The 20,079-nt window shown below is 48.7% G+C and overlaps 1 protein-coding gene across 1 annotated transcript in view; it reads left to right on the top strand.

Moving 5' to 3' along the window:
- Positions 1-20,079, top strand: part of PREB (prolactin regulatory element binding) — a 207,874-nt gene that overhangs the window by 39,579 nt on the left and 148,216 nt on the right. The window contains exon 3 of the mRNA XM_069605510.1: positions 1,520-1,740. Coding sequence (XP_069461611.1) covers positions 1,520-1,740 — 221 coding nt within the window. The remainder of the gene's footprint in view (positions 1-1,519; positions 1,741-20,079) is intronic.

The raw sequence follows: 20,079 nt of genomic DNA on the forward strand, positions 1-20,079 counted from the left end.
AACCATGAAGCTGATCCCATACTTCTTGCCATTCTTCTCCCTGTTGTCTTATACCAGCTTCCCTGAAAGGGGAATGGCCACAAACTATAATATTCCACCTAGTTTGTCCAGTTCTCTGCCTGCTATGCCATCCATTATGTTTAGTCTGACTTTATTTCCTCTTGCATAATGACTACACAAAGCTAATTAGGTGTTTATGCAAAGTAGTATCAATAGTTCCATTCAGGCTGTACATGTACAGATCTACTGCAATACCATACACTGTAGTTAGCCTCCAGAGCTTGCTTTGTTCTGATTATGATTGCACTATAGGTTAGCACCTATGGCAGAGAGCTGGCCAAACTGTTTCCAGAACCCATATCGATTTGTGGTCCTTCATGTTATCGTTTACATTTTACAGGCACCCAACCAGGCTCGCAAAGTCTTTTCGCCCACTAGCATAGTCAAGTAGATTTTATGAAGGGTGAGGACCATTTGCAGGGGATATTCGAAAAATGTTTACATTGTTGGCAATAAATGTTTCACTGTGCATGGCGGACCTCTCTGTGGCTGTAGTGTGCCAAACATGTGGTGACATGCACCATTTTACAGAAGATGCATTTACATATTTCAGCCCCCGCTGCCAATCCTCATTAAGCAGAGGACACCCCCAATACTCCACAAAGGCCATCAATACCGAACCTGGGGAGAAGGTGACACCCCTGCTCCCCAGATTCAGTATTGATTACCCAATTTGATCGATTTGAATCAATCGAATCTACCATTCAATCAATTAAAATCGACCAATTTGGGTAATACCTTGGGTATAGCTTAATGCAAGCAGAAATTCAGCTACACAAGACATGCTTGATATGTATTTAGAATAGAATTCTGAAGACACGTTCAACTCTAAACACATGGCAAACATGTCCTGTATAGATGAATGTTCAAGATGCAAGCGACAAACCAGGCATAAGTCACTTGCCTAATCAAGTCTACACTCACACACATACACATAGGACACCATTTCTTACTCTCCAAGAGTCTGTTATCACTAGCCAACGTCTAGTCGGGAGTGCACGTGTTCACCCCTTGCCTTTGAAACCCTTTATGAAATGTGTAAGCAGATCATAGTTACCCCATAGATTGTTTTTCTTTTTTATATGTATTTGTATTGGTGGGTGTATCATGTCATCTCCTTTATAAGGCATCCTGTGTATTGCCTAGATATCTTGGCTGTCACTGCAAGGGATTCTAGACAACAACTATGCTGAGTTATAGTATGCCGTACTTGGCTTCTGTGAGTTTTCCAGCTCCAATATGAAATTTTATATTTTGGCTAATAAGTTGTACTTATGTCAGTTCTAGGTGATTCTCATTTAATGCGCCACGTATAGTATGAGTTGCAGTACGAGGGCACTAGCTGTGCCGGGCTATTTTTTGGACAGTAATTATTCATTTTTTGTCAGGTTAAGAAATTCTGTTTTAAAGAATTTATTTGATCCTTGGGAATCACTAAGGTGCTCACTTTTGTTTCTAGGTGGAAAAGAGAAAGGCCCAAGGAAAAGGAAGGCATCTTACAACGCTGCCAAAGATGGTGGGGGAGACACCAAGAATGAAACTACTGAGGTGACCGTGGAGCACTTGCAAGCCGTGCGGACAGATTACAGCGAAGATTCCTTGCAGAAATCTGTGTGCTTCAGTCCAGACTATTCCATTATTGCTACCGGAGGAGTAGATGGTTTTGTGAGAGTCTGGCAGGTACTAGTGCTGTAATATTCACTATTGTGTGTTTCACGTACTGGAAAGCTATGGATGAGGCGTGTTGCAGTATCTGTAAGGCATTCCACCACGCATCGCTCTATTCTCTTACCTTCAGCTCGTGAAGTGCACTTTTGGGTCATCGGCCACAGAGGCCTCTTTCCCGCTTTGATGTTGATGCCCAATGCTTTGTTTCAGGTTTTGCGCCTGCCCTCATTTACTAAGGCTTTGGATGTAAGAGTGATGCGTGGATGAGCACATGATTGCAGAGATGTTTAATTCTTTGATTGTGATCGCTTCCAGATAATCTACAAACCTGATCAAAAGGAAGGAGCTTTAGTTGTCTACACCAGCACTCTGCAACCTGTGGCTCCCCAGATGACTGTGCTGGCTAGGCCTGATTGGAATTCGTTCAGATTCAGACAAACCAGGCAGTCATTGGGTTGAAGTATATCCCTGATCATGATGTGAATACCTCCCATCTTAAAATGGCAATCTAGAATAGTTGTTACATTCTTTGAGTTTTATAACCAGCCTTGCCCTTTTGCTTTTCCGCTTTAATAGGGAGAAGGTGGCTGACAAAACCCTGTGGGTGGTGTGATGTGGTGTGATGTGGTGGTTTTGGTGCCTTTGGTGCCTTTGGTGCCTTTGGTGCCTTTGTGGTCCTGTGCTTTTGCAGTCCTAGAGTTTCATGGGAATAGGACCCTGAACTGCTCTGGGTCTGCAAAAAACTGCTATCTGGAGCACCCAGCTGTCACCTGAGAGCGCATCCCATACTTGCTCAAAAAGAGCCATCTGACCCCCGCCCCCGTTCCGCATGGGAGTGGCACTTTGCTTCTTACACCGTTCTGATGACTTTGTTGTGTCGGAGTTCTCCTCTAAGCGCACCCTGTGTTCCCTCTACTTCCGGTTGGGAAGATTGCATGGACCTTCTCTTCCTGACGGTCTTGACATTTGTCCGGTGGCCAGAAGAGCAGCCCTTACTGCTTCCAGCATGTGCAAAAACATTGCTGGAGAATACCATTGTTATCAATGACTGTGCTTTCTGGTATACATTCCTACAAATTTGGACATCTCTGGGTTAGACTGTATAATTTGGCTCTTTACCATGTTTGTCGGGACTTACGCATGCATGTAGAATTTCAGATGGTCTCAGGCTAATGTAGCCATCTGTAATAGTAGCCCTATATTTCATTAAAAAACATTACGTATTTGTTTTGTCTTGTATATGCATTCAGATCCAAAAATGGAAGTCAGTAGCCCACAAAAATGCAGTGCTTAACCCAACTGGAGAGGTGGCGTGGAAATGTGCCCCTGCCTGCAGTTAGGGTGACTCGCCTGACAGCTTGCATGGATCCCATAAGCCTGTGCGTGCTTGGTGACTTAACGCGTCACACTGTGCTCTTGAGGCGCATCGGCTCATCCGTGGCAAACTGTAATAGATCCCTGCTTCAGAATCTGTGTGAAGATGTTACCTGATGGCGGAAATGGAGCAACTTGCAGAGTGCGTATCAGTGTGTTCTGCACTCACTGCCGGAGGGCAGTACGTTCTGCCTAGTGCTCTTGGCAGGCTGTGAGGGAGAGAATGTGAACAGCACTTACTCATGGCTGTGTGCAAATAGCTACCCCTGCATCTGACAGAAAATGGTAACTCCTGTTACACAGTCCGGGTCATTACCCTGTGCGAAGGGAGCAGGTACCCCTCTCAAACTGAGGTAGGCGGCCCACCAGGGCATTGCCAGAGCCTGATCTACCTTAGTGGTGGCGAGAGGCAGTTGAGGGGGAATCCCAATCCCTGATTATCCTGTACCACTTATGACGGGTCAGAAATGTGAGAGCTTTGTGAAGGATTTTCAAAATATGCCATTTTATTAACTCAAAAGGTTGGGTAAACACCTCGCTATCCCTACCCTGACGAGGATTGCCCTGCCTAAAATAAACTTAAGGAAACTCTAACAAACGGTTTCTGTCCCTCACACTTAAACATATACAACGTAACAAGGCAATATGGCATTTCAACAGCAACAAATATAACAGTTACATTCACATCATAACAACTTTATTTATATGAACTTCTTCTCCTTCTAATCTGGGTGAATTCCCCAGATTCAAGCAGTATCTTGTTCAACAGTTCCAAAAAGGTTAAGGAAAACCTGTCTTGTATCAAAGTTCCACTTCAGTTCTCTTTTTGGTCCCAACTTGATAACACAAAGTTCAAACTTGTACTCAACCAACAGTTCATAAGTGGTTAACAAAGTTTCCTCATTTACGTGCAACAAAGATCTTGAAATAAACTTCTTTTCACCAACACAGAATATTTTCTCACTTCAATGGTTTCAACAAAAAGGTCTTTGTCCGGATTTTTCTGCACCAGTTCGCAAAACCACTTGTTTGACGATATTAAATCATTCTGCAGTAATTAACTGAACACTTGCTTCAATGATATTAAACTGTCAGGATGATTCTGTATTCATCCACAAAAACACTTTATCAACTTCTTAAACATTTTTAACCATACCACAGTACTTCAATGTTTTCCACCTGGTCCACTCACCTGCCAGGCTTATTAAGACAAAGTTCTCTGCTCTGGTGTACTCACCTGCCAGAACAGATAAAAATACTACAATGTTCTCTGACCTGGTATCTCTCCTTCTCGGCCTTGCACAACTCACGTCTGTCACCAGCAGTGCTCTCTCGGCTCTCACGTCTCCGGTGCTTGTCTGCCGCTGGTGCTTATCAGACCATTGGGAAAATGATTAAAGGGTATGACTTCCACTGTGCGACCTCTGCAGCTGCGATCGTCAGTCAGAGAGTTGTCACTCAGAGCGCTTCCCGCTACGCCAGCCCTGCAATCAGTCTTGTGCATAAAAGACCCTGTAATTCGCATGCCAGTCTGGTCCTGGCGTCTCTGCTCACACTCGACCTTTACTTCTGCTGCCACATGGAGGTAGGTACACTACTCCACCTCTTATACTACTGCTCCTTCTCATGGCCTGCACCTGAGGGGGCTTTGTGTTTTATGCCTCCCAGGCCTCCTCAGCTGTGGGTTGTTTATACTTAATTGACTGCATCCTGCAATCTTCTTCCTCTGCAGTCCTCTTGTCCATCCCAGTGTTTTGGAAATAAGTCCACAATATAAAATTCAGCTTTCCTAGTGAAATTATCATCACCACGTTTATTCCTCTTATACATATTCCCCAAAGTATAATCAGGATTCCATGAAGTAGTTGACTTTGGAGAAGGGTATAGTTTCTCAGGATTTAAATTGATAACATTTAAAGACTATTCTTCCTTAGTTTAGTTTCGTTTCTTTATTTATACCGGGCGCCGGAGACTTAGACGCAGTTACAACATGGCAAGACTTAGATGCAGTTACAACATGTCAGGAATATACAATAATACAAGACTGTGAAATAACAACAATAAGTGTGGAAGACCAGGTTATGGAAGACCAGGTTACAGGCTGGTCGACAGGGACATGCGGAGAGGAAGTACATTAGGCAGAGTTTCTGTTGGAAAGCCATGTTTTAGTTTTGGCTCTAAAAGTCCAAAAGGAGGGTTCTGTTCTGAGGATTAGCGGCATAGCGTTCCATAGTTTGGCAGCTAGGACCGGGAAGCTGGCGCCGCCGGCTTTTTTTAGGGCGAATTTGGGAACGGAGAGGCAGTGTGAGTATGGCGTTTTGGTTGGTCTAGTTGAGGTGTAGTTGTGGAACTTGTCTGCCAGGTATTTGGGTGCATCATTGGAGCGGCATTTATGGACAATGACGAGGGATCCGAGGGTGATTCTGTCTCGTACCGGTAGCCAGTGCGCATCTTGCCTGATGCTGGAGATGTGGGCGTGTCGTGGGATACTGAGAGCGGCTCTCAGGGCATTATTTTGAAGCACCTGTAGTTTGTTCAGGTTGCGTTCTGACGTGCCGAGAAAGAGTGTATTGCAGTAGTCCATTTTTGAGAGCACTAGTGCTCTGGCTAGCGTAATGCAGCTGGAGGCAGAAAGGAAGGGTTTGCAGGCGTTGATAAGCTTATTTGTGTAAGCTGTGGATGAGGCTGTGGCATTTACCTGTCTTTTGAGCAAGAGAGTGGAGTCTAGATAAACCCCAAGGGTTTTAATTTCTTTGGCAACTGTGATTAGGTTACCGTCTATGTTGATGGACGCGTAACGGGGGTCTAGTTTGTTTAGCCGTGGTTGGGAGCCGACAAGGAGCTCAGTTTTCTCATCGTTGAGGCATAGCCCGTGCTCTGCCATCCAGGCTTGGATCTCCAACTATAGCTTGTTGATTCTGGTGGAGTCCTCGTCATAGCACCCTGATAGGGTGATGAGAACCTGGGTGTCGTCAGCATAGTTTGTGTATGTGACACCCAGGTTGTCTAGGCGGTCAAACAATAGCTTAGTGAACATATTGTATAGGGTCGGCGAGACGCACGAGCCTTGAGGGCCGCCGCATGTGATGGGGACAGGGAGTGCTGAGGCCCCCGGGGAGAAGACCCAGGGGTTCAGTTGGTTAGGAAGGACTGGATCCAGGCAGTCGCCTGATTAGAGAAGGCCGCTGACGTCATCAGATGTTCCGTGAGGATCTGATGGTCGACGAGGTCGAAGGCTGCTGATATATCTAGCAACAAGAGAATGGCTAGATTACCCTTATCCTTTGCCTCGTCCATCTGGATTTTTAGGTCCAGTAGGGCTGACTCTGTTCCGTGCTTTGGCCTGAAACAGGATTGTATGAGACCCAGGAGGTTGTTGTCTTCCAGGTGCTTCCGGATTTGCAGGTAGGCCACTCTGTCTAAGATCTTTAGGATGTAGGGAAAGGTGGTGATTGGCCTGTAGTTGGTTGGGTTATTAGGGTCTAGATTAGGTTTTTTTAGTAGTGGCATGACCCAGGCCTCCTTGAGGGTGCTAGGCACTGAGCTTGATTTGAAGGATGCGTTGATAAGGGCTGTTATGAAGGGGGCCAGCATGTTGGCGCCTTCCTGGATGATGGGAGCTGGGCATGAATCCCCTTGGCATCTAGAGGGTTTGAGGCCCTTAATGATGCTTTCTACTTCTTTAGTGGATACTGGTGAGAAGGAGAAGGGGGGGCAGGTAGGTGTTTTGGGAGTAGTGGACGGTAGATGGTTTGTTTTTTTGGATAGGTTAAGCTTTTTCTGTTCGATTTTGGATTGTAGCATGGTGATTTTGTCTGCTAGTGCTTTTTGAATCCTCTCACACCAGTCTGCATCTTTCACGCAGGTTTCTGCCAGAGTGGGGGGGGGGGATTCGAGTTCCCTGAGGATATTGAGAAGCTCTTTTATTTTGGATTTGGCGCTCTCAATTCTGTAGTCATATGTCTCTTTTTTGGCCTTGAGGTTGGCAGTTTTGTAGGTGGTGGCTGCTATTGAGAGTTGTGTTTTGTTGGAGGGGGTTGGGCGTTTTTCTCCAGGTGGCTTCTGTGGCTCGTTTGGAGTTTCAGAGGAATTTTAGCTCTGGTGTGAACCATTTGTTCATGTGGGCTGCCGGTTTGGCTTTGGTGAGTTTGAGTGGGGCGATGGTATCAACTGCTGATTCTAGCGTTTTGTTGTATAGGTCAGCAAGTTTCTCTGCATCTAGGTTGACATAGTTTGTGGGGGTAAGGATGTTGTCTAAGAGTGGGCTGAGGTTTTGTAAGGTAATGTTGCGGTTATTTCTGCTGAGGGCTTTGGGGATGATGGGGGTAGGAGTGTTTGGTTGTGGTGTCCCTTGGATGGAGAAGGAGATGGCGTGGTGGTCAGACCATGCAGTGTGCTCGTTTTTTGTGATGGTTGAAGAGCAGTTGAGATCCGCTAGCCAGTCCAGGGTCCTGCCTTTGTTGTGGGTGGGGTCTGTGATTATGAGCTTGAACCCTAGTTGGGAGATGGTGCTTTCCAGGGAGAGTGCATTTGCATCGTTTGGGTCACCGAGGTTGAGGTCGCCAAGGAGGATGATTTGCGATCCTGTTTTGGTGTTGGTGGTCAAGAGGTCAGATATATCTTCCTCAAATGTGGTGATGGGGCCTGGGGGGCCTGTAGAGGAGGTGTAATAGTACGGTTTGTGTAGCTGAGAGTTGATGCTTGGCTGACAGAAGTTCTGCAGACCGGAAGCTAGGCGGTGGGGTTAATCTGAGGCCAAGGGATGTTTTGGCGATGAAGGCTACTCCTCCTCCTTTGCCTATGTCCCGGTCTTTCCTCAGTATTGAGTAGCCTTCTGGGATGGCGAGGGATAGCGCTGGGCCTGCTGCTTGGTGCAGCCAGGTTTCAGTGATAGCCAGGAAGTGGAGGTTGTTAGCAGAGATGAAGTCTGCGATATCTAGCGCATGGGCGACCAGGGAGCGGGCATTGATGAGGGCGCCCTTGATCAGCGGCTGTTTAGATGTGCTCAGGGGGGCTGTTGGGTGATGTTCAAAATTTGGGCGGCGTTAGCTTGATTGTGCGCGGGAAGAGGGGAGTGTTTTTTTGGTGAGTGTCGTAGGGGTTATGAGCCGAGTCTCAGGTTTCTGTCTTTCAATGTGCATGGGTTCCAGGGAGAGGGTGGAGCAGCAAATCGGCGGATCCATTCTATGGGGCGGATCGTGCCGTTAGGCTGGTCAGTGTGTTGGGTCTCGAAGAAACCCATAGTCGAGGTGTATGGAGGATGTTGGGTTGGGTGTGATTGTTGTCGAGGTTTGTGGCGGGTGATGTTGTTGTGGTGGAGCAAGGCGAGTGTAGCCGTTAAGATGAGAATGGCTAAGAGGAGGTTTGACATGGGTGGTCAGTGTGCGACCTGGATATGGTATGGTGAGGTCGACTAGATGGCAGTAGAGTGGGTTGCGGTGGATTGGGAGCCGCCTGGGTCGGGATGGGCGGGGAGGCAAGTAGTTGGATTCAGAGTAGCGGGGTAATGGGCAGGCAAAGTGACACAATAGATTAAGGAACAATGGCTAGCAAGTAGACTGTCCTTAAATGCACCTAGGATTGACTGTCCCAAAACACACTAAATTGCATATGTGCCAGAGGGCACCTAGAATTGACAGGTATAGGTTATATGAAAATCGCCTGAAAATCGTCAGATACAGGCATGCAAAGTGGCCCTTAGATTTAGAGTAGCGCATATGTGCAGATTAGCAATTGGGATCAAAAATAGCAAGCGTTTGAAATTAGCACAGCAGTAGATCGGAGTAGCGCATGAGTTCATAGTGGCACATAGATTCGGGATAGCGCCTGGATTGGGAATAACATCTAGGTTCAAAATAACACTTAGTTCAAAATAACACCTATATTCAGCCTAGCACCTACATTCCGAATAGCACTTAGATTTAACGTGACATGCGTTTGGAGATTAAGTGCAGCATTGAGTTTAGAGGCTATGGAGATATGTTGCACGAGGACACATTGGGCTACAGGTCAACAGATCTAGACGTAGTTGGTGAGCAGATCAGCAGAACAAAGGCAAATGGTCACAATGCAGTTAGAAGTGGTAACTAGAATTGCATTAGGGTAACAAAGCATCAATGAGGCACAGTGCAGTTTTATTAACCACTAAATTCAGAAAAGCGAATGGGCAGATCAGCAGAGCAAAGGCAGAGAGTTAAATATATATATATATATATATATATATATATATCAGAGAGTCATAAAGTAGTTAGGCGCAGAATCTTGTCATAGCATCTAGATTCGAAATGTTGTAAATGGGCTGTGAACTAGTCAAAATAGAGTGTGGTCAGACACGATGAAGGAGGGTTTAAATAGGTACACTCATGTGACTTTTGAAAGGATTTTGCCTTGCATTTAGGTATGGAGCGCTCAAGTCACCCTGACGGGCATAGGTGTCACGGGTGGATGTTACCTTAGGAGGCTGGTGTTGGGAGGCCAGGGGACTGGCAGGTGGCAGGATCGGCAAGTAACAGGCTGAGAACAGGCTCCAGCCTTAGTCTCGAGGGCCTTGGTCAGAGAGGGCCGGCTTCGCCTGCCGGCGTCCAATGGCAGGAGATGTAGTACAGCTGGCCAATCAGGCAGGGCCAGGAGTGCTGCTGTGTGCCTGGTAAGGCACCACTTGAATTCGCCTAGAGTGCGGCGGCCATCTTTGAAGGGGGTACCTCGTGTACCAGAAGCTGTGATCAGGGCAGAAAAGTGCACTTCTCAGTACAGGGCTAGAGCAGTGCTGCTTGGGCTCTTAGTGGGGCATCAAGGTGCACTTGTATGAAATTGTGCAACGAATTCCGAAATTCGAGCACAAAAAATGTGCAATGTGGTCGCGCTTACCAGATTTCGTCATCTGATTCAGGATGGATTCCTGGGCAGGCCCGCTGCTCCTGCAGTGTCGGGGCCTCGTGAGTGAGCTCCAGCTCCTCATCTCCAGCTCCTCCTTTGCAGTGGTCCCTAAGGGAACTGCACAGGTGTCTGCCTAACAGATGCTTCCTTGAGTTTGAGGCCCGCGCCCCTCTTTATCTGGCTTGATAGGCACTGATTGTATGCTCCTTCCTTGAAAACTCCCTCTCTGAAAACTATGGTCAAAGTCAACGCCTCCAAGGACACTGAATGACCTGCCTGTATCACTGTAACTCGTAGGGGCTTTCATGTTTATGAAAGTCAGTAAGTTTAGGAGGCTTTTTCTGACCCTCAGATCATAACTGCTTGTGGTTATCTTCAGCTATATTACGACAGTCAGTTTGAGAAAATAAAAGCTTTCTCTGACAGCAAGCCGTTACATATTCCGGTATTGAGGATATTTCCTTCCTTGAGGAAGACAAATACTGCGTCTCATCTCACGAAGGCCTCCTATTTCCATGGGGCCCTTCTCCTCCGAGGTGATCCTCCCGGCTAACACCGCCCCCAGGGTTAGGGTCAGGAAGCGTCTACCTTTCCCTGGCCACCTGGGAGGAGACTTTAGGTAGGGTTTCTGTGAGGACTCCGTAGGATTCATCACACACACTATTGTGTGAAAGCGCTCGTGGTTATTCAAAATCTTCCAGCCATCAACCTTTGCTTTAGTGAAAGTGTTGGTACCACTGTCCATTCCACAATACCTACAAGTATTTTTTTGTGCACCAATGTGTTCTTCTTTTCCAGGACTGGATCTCCCAGAAACCCAGTCTGCGGCCTGAACAACCTGCCCTGAAGTCAAGAGAGCTGAATAGCTGCTATGGAATGCTAATGGAAAAAGCTTCGACATGAGGTGCTCTAGTCCAAACACATCAGTCATGGGAACGCCCATGAGGAAGGAAAGACTTAACTGAGGCAGAAAGCTGACCAGTAGCAAGAAGCAATCAAATGGTTTCTCGATGTAACGAACAACAAATCAAAAAGGGGGTAAGGCCTATGAGATGTTTTAGAATCTATGCTATAAATGCCGCCCCCCCCCTCAACAGGGAAAGCAAGAGATTGGCCCAAACTTGCAGATGGCGGTGGAAACCAGTGGGAACCGATGAGAGGGATATAAAAGAATCAGGGATTAAAGCACTGATCTCGCACAGGTAGATGAAGCGTGCTCAGGTGGGGTCATGAGGAGAAGGAGTGTGCCGAGTGACCAGACTGGCGGGACAGACGAGGATTGTAGTGCTGATACTATGCTGGCTGTGGTGGGAGAGAGTGCAGGTAATATATTGTGTCGGTCTGTGAGCGAGAGGCTTACCAATTGAGTGTTAGGGGGCATGAAAGGTGAGTAAGACAGAGAGACGGTGTAGGAGGTTATAGAGGGGGTGAGAGTGATTGTAGGTAACTGAGCGACTGGTGGTGGAAGAGTGAAAGGTGATGGTAGTAGAAGTGCTGAGGGCGGAGAGGAGGGAGGTAGTTGGGAGAGACGAGACAGAATAGAGTGGAAAGATTAGGCGAGCGGCAGTAGATAGTGGGTGAGACTAAGGTATTTAGGGAGGAGTGGGGACTGCTAGAGAAGGTGAGGAGGGAGGTGAGGAGTGGCATTGGTGGGCGAGAGGGAGACTAAGAAGATCAAATAGGGAGAGATTAGTGACGGAAAGAGAAAGAAGAGAGGAAAAAGAATACATCTGGGATTTTTTGGGGGTTAGGTGGAGAGAACCCATGGGAAAGGTTGGAGAGCCATGGGTCTGCCTTAGCCAGAATAACTCTTCCGCTGATACATCTGTATAGATATTGTGAGAAAATAAGATTTTTAGGCTCCCTACTAGTTGTGAAGTTTCATTGGGGATTGACTGTTCTGATTGGAGGAAGAACCCACGTTTAAGTCCCGGGAACAACTAATTCTCCAGCATTGGATCTTTCATGGAGTTACATACTGTGAATATTTCCCGTCCTCCGGCTGGGAAGCCTCGGTAACTTCAACTTGGCGTTTTCCTATGGAAAACGTCGACACTTTAGTGTACTATCAACGTTCTTTTTGGGTGCTGCAGGCTACACCAATAGGACGTCTAATATATATAGCCCCGCCCCGCAGCTTTCCTTCAGATTTCAACTGTCTCCAAACTGTTGGGATCACCCTGTGTTTCTCTTCGTGTTTTACACATGCTTTTTCGTATCAGGCCAGTATGTCATCTGTGGCCCAGAACAATTAATTGTTTAGGCCTTGTGCTACCTGCGGCCTAAAGAAGGTTTTCGAAGGGGACAGCCATACGGATTGTCTCTACTGTCTGTATCCCCATCATTCAGCAGATGCCTGTGAGATATGCCAAGGGTTTATGCAAAAGACTTTGAAGGACTGCAATCGCCGGCTCATCTGTTGGCTGAACGAGGGCACTTACCCGGCTTCTGAGGTGGGTTCGGCCCGGGGGAGCCAGTCTTTGGTGACGGTGGGGAAGGTCTCTGCGCACCGACAGACAGCAGCGGCGGTACCCCCGCTAAGAAACTGACAAAGTTGCCAAAGTCAGAGGAGGGGAGAGGTAGCAAGTCCTCTACGTCCAGGTCGGATCACTCTAAAGGGGCGAGGGGCTGTCCAAGTCGGATCGGCCAGACAAGTCCAAGGTGTCCAGTGGTAGGCCCGAGAAGTTGAAGGCGGCGTCAGACAGAGGACAGGCGAAGCCGAGGGAGTCTTTCTACTCAAAGCACTCGTCATAGGACCATCGTAGATTATCGTCCAGCCGGAACTTGTCGAAGTACCATTCTGGCTCTTCTTCCAAGAATTCCGCTTCACTGGAGAAGTCTAAATCTGTGCAGGCCTCAGTTCTGATGACGAGAGTGTCGTTGATGGATGTTCCCTCGACGTTGGTGGTACAATCTGCTCTTTCGTCGACGGTGTTGTCGTCGGCTCCATCCACGGCAGTGATTGACAGTGGTCCACTGTTGTCGTCGGCGCAGATGGATTTGGAGGGCTTGTTGCCAATGGGAGGACCGTGGCAATCTGACGGCTTTGGGCCCATGCTTCCAGTGGATATTCTGCAACAGGAGCCGGCTGCGTATTCTGTTTCCTCGGGAACGGAGGAGGAACAAGAGCCGATTTTCAATCTGTCGTCTCTGGGTCTGCAAGGTGCACACCCGTCTTAAGTCGAGTGGGGTGGGGGCTGGGCCATCCCTTTACCCGTTGGCGAATCAGTGTTGAATACACTCCAGTCGTTGTTAAGACAACTGGATTCGAGGCTTTCACCTCCTCCGAGCCCGTTGGCTCTGGTGGTTGAGGGTGTGCCTGGTGAGGCCCCTAGGATGTCGCCTCTGGTGCAATTGCCGTCGCTGGTTGGGTTGGACCGTCCCAGAAGCCACCCTGAAGGAGTTGCCAGATTCGGTTCAGGAGAGTGCTCTGCAAGATATCCTGTCGACAGTGTCCTCATCAACGAGGGACGATACATGGGATACGGGCCCTGAGGTTGAACAGCCTAGTAGCCCGTCTCTACCGGATGATGTTGGGGCTTTCCACGCCAGGATGGACTGTTTTCTCTTTGACCACATGTGGAAGCGACGGTAGGCGGTCTTCTCGGTTCCCATTCTGGACCACGTGTGGCAGGAGAGTCTGCGCACGATGCGTTATCCTTTTTCTGAACCTGCGGTTAGGGCTGTCTGGAAAAGAAGTTCAAGGCTCCCGAATCGACCGACAGCCCCCTACAACCTCAAATGCCTCGTGTCACAGCCCACGCCCGAGTCTGTGGTTTCTGCGGCTGCTAGCCGTAAGGCTAGAAGCCAGCACAAATGTGTTACGCCCCCGGACAGTGAGGCCAGAAAGCAGGACTTGTTTGGGAAGAAGGTCCTGACTGTGGGGGCTACTACTGTGAAAGCTGCGAATCCCTTGGCTATTATGGCTAGGTATGACGGGGAGATGTGGCACAGGTTGGCCCCAATACTTGATCATCTCCCGGAGCAACTCTGCAAGGAGGCAATGTTGCTGGTTCGTGAGGGGGAGGAGGCCTCCAACCACAGCATCAACATTGCAGTGGACCTGGTGGAGTCGGGCTTTAAGCAAATCAATAATGGTGCTGTACTCTGGCGGCAGGCTTGGCTGAGGTGCACAGATTTTGCTGGAAGTCCAGCAGAAGATCGTGGATATGCCCCAAGAGGGTGAACACTTGTTCGGGGTAAAGATCGACGAGGCCCTGAAGGGGATGAAAGAAGACACTGAGACGGAAAAGTCTTTAGGTGCCCTGCAGAGTGGCCGTTCTTTTCACTTGTTTCGGGCCTTTCGTGGAGCCTCTGGTAATGCCCGGTTTGCCTCCTCCCGAGACGGAGGTTACGGGCGCTCCAGCTATTCGTCTCAAGGCTACAGGCGCTCGCTCCAGTCTGCTCAGCAGAGACTTTGAAGCACAGCATAAGAAGGGAACGCCGCCTCAGCTGCTAAAGGTAGGCAGTTGAAGTCTCAACAATGACTGCCATATGGGCAATCTGCTGGGGGGCACGTCGACGAGTGGCAGCTTATCACTTCAGACTGCTGGGTGCTGGATACAGTATGTCTCGTCCACTCGTTGGTGTTTCGGCATCCTCCAATCCCCATTCCGCCCGTATTTGTGCGGCAACCGCATCTTCGTCTTGCGGCAAGAGGTGGTACTCATGCTAGCGAAAGGGGCAATAGAACTGGTTCCGGTCTTGGAACGGGCCAGGGCGTGTGCTCCCGGTATTTTGTAGTAAAAAAGCACAATGGCAAGTGGAGGCCTGTTTTAGATCTTTGGCCGCTGGACAAGAGTCTGCAACGTCTGAAGTTCAAGATGCTCACACTTCGGGATGTCATCTGTTTGGTGCAACCGGGAGAGTTAGATCTGGAAGATGCCTACTTTCACATCCCAGTGCAGCAAAAACACTGCAAGTTCCTGCATTTTTTGGTCGGGGAGGATCATGACCAATTCTGTGTTCTCCTGTTTGGCCTGAAGTCGTCTCCCAGGACATTCACAAAATGCTTGGGTCTGGTGGCTGCCTTCCTCCGCAGGGAAGGCCATCATGTGTACCCATACCTGGACGATTGGTTGGTGAGGGGTCTGTCGCCGGAACGGACGTTGGAGTCTCTCATGGCGACCATGGGCCTGTTGCAACGGCTGGGATTTGCAGTCAACTTTGCAAAATCCTATCTGACGCCGTCCAGGGATTTAGTGTTTCTCTGGGCTCAGTTTCTTACTCAGGACAATCTGGTGAAACCTTACAGCGAAAGAGTGGAGAAGTTGCGGTCCAAAGCTGGTGAGTGGGGCCATGGTACGGTGGTCTCGGTCCGAAGTTACATGTCGCTGTTGGGAGCCATGGCGTCATGCATTCCGCTCCTTCCAAATTGTCGCCTGTTCATGAGACCAGTGCAGGAATTACTTGCCGACAGGTGGTAGCAGAGTTGAGGGTTTTGGTCCGACAAAGTGGTAATCTCCCGGGAGCTGGTGGAAGCCCTTCGGTGGTGGACTTGCACAGACAATCTCGTATGGGGCATGCCCCTGCTGGAACCAGAGTTTCAATTCACGATCGTGGCAGATGCTTTCCAGGTGGGTTGGGGGGCGCACCTCGACAAGTCACAAGTACGGGGCCTATGGTTTCGGGAGGAGACATTGTTGCATATCAACGTGCTGGAGTTGAGAGTGGTGCACCGGGCTCTGAAGTTGTTTCTACCTCGCATTCAAGGAGCAGTGGTGCGGGTGTTGACGGACAATACCACCACAATGTTCTATTCGAGGAAGCAGGGCGGCACACATTCCCGGATCCTGTCAAAGGAGCCTCAGGAGGTCTGGGCTCGGGGGATTCATATTGTAGCTCTTCATCTGCTGGGGGTTCTGAATGTTCAGGCAGTTGCGCTCAGCAGAGACACCAGTCAGCTGCACGACTAGCGGCTGAAGGAGCAGGTTGCAAAAATCTTCCAAAAATGGAGGTCTCCCCCGCTGGACTAGTATGCCATGCAGGAAAACAAGCAGTGTCCGGGGTTTGCCAGAAGAGTGGCTCATCCGCAGGCCATGTGGGATGTGTTCCCGTGTACGGGCCTCTTCGAGTATGTGTTTCAGCTGATTCGGAGAACAATCCAGTTGGTGCGCAAGTACCAGTGCCGAGTGATTTTGGTAGCCCCATTCTGGCCCAGGCAGACGTGGTTCCTAGATCTACTTCATCCAGCAGTGGAAGAGCCGTTTTCATCTAGGAGCGGACCGGGGGATCTCCTGTCGCAGGACGAAGGCAGAGTGTGGTATCACGATCCGGCATCAGCTTGGCTGCGTGGCTCCTGACCACACCGAGTTCAGTCATCTAGGTATCTCTCAGGAGTGTCGTCAGATCCTGGAGGCGGCAAGGGCCCCTTGTATCGTATGGCCATAAATGGGCAAGGTTCTGTGCCTGGTGTGAAGTGCACCCAGAGGTGCAGCCTCTCTGGCCCAGATTCTCCCTTACTTGTTGGAGCTTGCGCAAGGGGGACTGGCATTGTCATCGGTCAAGGTGCATTTGGCGGCAATTTCCAGGTTCACAAGACGGCGCCATGCTACTCCCCTGTTTAGTGATCGGGTGGTTAAACATTTTCTGAAAGGACTGTTTCTGACATTTCCCCCGGAGAAGAGGTTTGCACCGGTGTGGAGTCTCAATGTGGTTCTCTCTGCTCTCATGAAACCACCCTTTGAACCCATGTTGACGGTTTCCTTGAAGTTCCTCTCGTGGAAAGTCACATTTCTGGTTGCAATCGCATCTGCCAGAAGGGTGTCTGAATTGCAGGCACTGGTCATTGAGATTTGAGGGACAAGGTTCTCCTAGCTACTAATCCGCACTTTATCCCGAAAGTGCCGTCAGCATTTCACAAACTTGCTTCCATTGCCTTACCCTCATTCTTTGCTGAAGCGACCACGCCGGCAGAAAAAGCTCTGCATTCTCTGGATGTCAAGAGGGCATTGAAGTTTTATCTGAACCGTACTGAGGATTTCCAGAGGTCGAAACAGCTGTTTGTGGCATTTGGACTGTCCCGTTGGGTCTCCTCCACAATTTCATTTTGTCACGCGAAAGCTGGCAAGCCTTTGACGGACAATCCTAAGGCCCATTCTACACGGTCATGGCGTCTTCGGCGGCGCTATGGGCTGGTATACCGCTCAGACATTTGCCAGACGGCGTCCTGGGCAGTGCTGCATATCTTCACCAGGCATTACTGTCAGGGCAGCAACATGTGGAAGATGTGCAGGTGGGACGGGAAGTCCTCCTACGCCTGTTTCAGTAAGGTAGGCCCCGCAGCTTCAGGGGGTTTTCTGTTTGTTTTTTGCCTTGCTGTTTTTGTTATCATGTCTGTGGGTACATCTCATGCTTTGGGTTCGTTGTCATGTCTTAGGCCATGGGGTGTGGCTTGTCTGTCATGCACCTCCAGGTTTGTCATACTGCTATGTAATCTATTCACAGCATGTGAATCCATGAAATATCCAATGATGGAGAAGGGAGTAGTTTCTTACCTGTAATTCCATTTTTCCAGCGTTGGTATCTTTCATTGGTTCACATGCGCCCAACGGCCGGCCCTGCAGACAAACTTTGGTTAGAGTTTCCTCTATTTTGCAGGTTAAAATCTGAAGGGAAGCCGCGGGGCAGTGCTATTTATATCAGACGTCCTATTGGTGTAGCCTGCAGCACCCAAAAAGAACCTTGATGGGACACTAAAGTGTTGGAAGTTTTCCATAGGAAAATGCTAAATAAAGTTACTGAGGTTTCCCAGCCTGATGACGGGAAAATTCACAGCATGTGAATCCATGAAAGATACCAACGCTGGAGAAATGGAGTTACAGGTAAGAAACTTCTCCCTTGTCCCTCTGCGATCATGGGAAAGGTGGTTTGATTTGTTGTAATTTATGCTGTTGAAATCATTCAGCCTGTTTCTTCCCCCCCCCCCCCAAAAGAAAATTATACTGCTCACCTGTGGCTTCGACATGACGCAAGTCATCTGAGTGCTGTGGCCAAAAGAAAGCCAAGCTGCAGAAAGCCTGCATGGCCACCGGGGATGTTGTGCACTGCTCACCGGCACCCTTGTACGCTGTGCTCTTCTTCATGCCTAACCATGCTTAAAGCAGCATATTTGAACCATGGGCCCAAGCCTCCACATACATATGCAGATTCATATTAAAAAAACACGAGAAATTGAAGTTGTTTTCAGGTGAGGCTAAGTAAAAGTGTTCATAATTGTATGTTGAACAGAAAATAGTGTTTTAATTTGAGAGTCTGAGATAGAATTGCGAAGACGACACCAGGCATCCAGCACTCTCATCTCCCTACCTTCTACACATAGTGAGCATGATAGTTTTTTCCCCTTCATTGATATCAAATTGAGAAAGATATAGAGGTATTGAGTTATTGAAAGGGGAGGTGCTTTTAGGTTCTATGAAGATTGCCTAGCAAGATTAGTGAGGTTGCCTACCTGCCGAGGCAGGTCACTGTTTCTTAAGGTGACTATGATATCCTGGAGAAGGTGGTGGCAATGAAAGTGATTGCATTAATGACATTTTGCATTTTAAGTATATAGTGATCCTTATGGTAGCAATGTTTCTTAGTTTTTTTTTTTACTTGATTTTATTAACATTTATAAAGAGAACAAGACATTTGCAACATAACCAGAAACACCAGTGTATCCCACTTAGACAAAACAGTCTAGACCCCCCACCACCCTCTGCCCACATCCTCCCCCCGACCCCTCATGTAAGTCAACTCTTAGTCCATGGTGCAATATGCCTCCATCTATGTCTCAGGTTTGAAGGTTCTCATATCCATTTATAGCCCTCATTGGCTCCCCTCCAGGGCCCCTCTTCTCGTTCCCCTCCTACACATCTTCACAGAGTCCGTCCACCAGAATGCCTTCTTCCAACCCCCATTTTAGCAGTAGGGCAGACCACTCCGCCTGAAATTCTCCCAGTCTATTGTTCACCCCCGCAGTAAGCTTCTCCATTATCATCATGCTTTGCACTTTTCCTTCCCATATCTCTTTCGTGGGGAGCATTTATTTTTTCCAACCTTGAGCTGTAGCCAGTCTCCCCGCCATTAACATGGCTTCCCACATCCTTGTAAGTCTATTTTCTTCCCTGTCTTTTTGCGGTAGCCCTAGCAGCAACTGCAGCGGGTCTAGATACAGCCCTATCCCCGTCACCTCTTCCATCCAGCTCAACACCTCTTTTCAGAAAACCTGTACCTTGGGGCATCTCCACCACAAGTGTGCCAGGGTCACCCGGTCCCCACATCCCCTGGCGCACCACGGAGATGCTCCCGGAAACATCTTGGCCACCTTCACCGGGTCTCTGTGCCACCCTATCGTAGTTTAAAGTTATGTTCTATTGTGGAGGTAAACACCCCACCTCTGTCCCCTCCCCCCGAAGACCACTTTATATATTCGCGCCCAGTCCTCCTTGGTTATCTCTTCACCAAGCAACTCCTCCCAATATCTCTGAAAGGTTTGCCTCCCCTGCAGACAGGTCTCGTTCATAGCTTTGTATAGCCTAGAAAGTATCCCCTTCCTCGATGTCGATTGGCCCAGGATCTTTTCCACTGCTTTTAATTCACAGCCCCCGCAACCCCCACTTCGGGTCAGTCAAATTGCCCTTAATGCAAAGATATTTGAATATTGAGATTGAGTCCCCTCCCAGCATATCCTGTACTGCACCCCTTTCCTTGAAGCTCCCACACTCAAACAATTTTCCCATCCTCTCAAGTCCTGCATCTGACCACTTCTGCGAATGATTAAATCCCTGATGCCCCAGTTCGAACAGAAGCCCCCATACTGAGGACATGGGGGAGGGCCACAATGTGTACCCCTGTGTTTCTCCGGATTCCCGCCAAACTGACCAGAAAACCCCCAATGTAGGGTGCAAGCGGAGGTGCTCCGGTATGGATTTCTACTGGGACCAGGAGTAGTCTCTGACCTTCAGGTGGTGTGCCCTCGATCTAGTCCAATAAGTCATCAGATCCTCTCTTGTATTTTCCAACATCCCAACCCACACCTCTTCTGAGACAGACCCTATTTGGGACCCTTGAAAACGGGCCTTGCGACTGCACCATTGGTTAAGAACCTTCACCCCTTGA

The sequence above is a fragment of the Ambystoma mexicanum genome, chromosome 4p, assembly GCF_040938575.1.
Source record: "Ambystoma mexicanum isolate Mex_15411 chromosome 4p, UKY_AmexF1_1, whole genome shotgun sequence".
NCBI lineage: Eukaryota > Metazoa > Chordata > Amphibia > Caudata > Ambystomatidae > Ambystoma > Ambystoma mexicanum.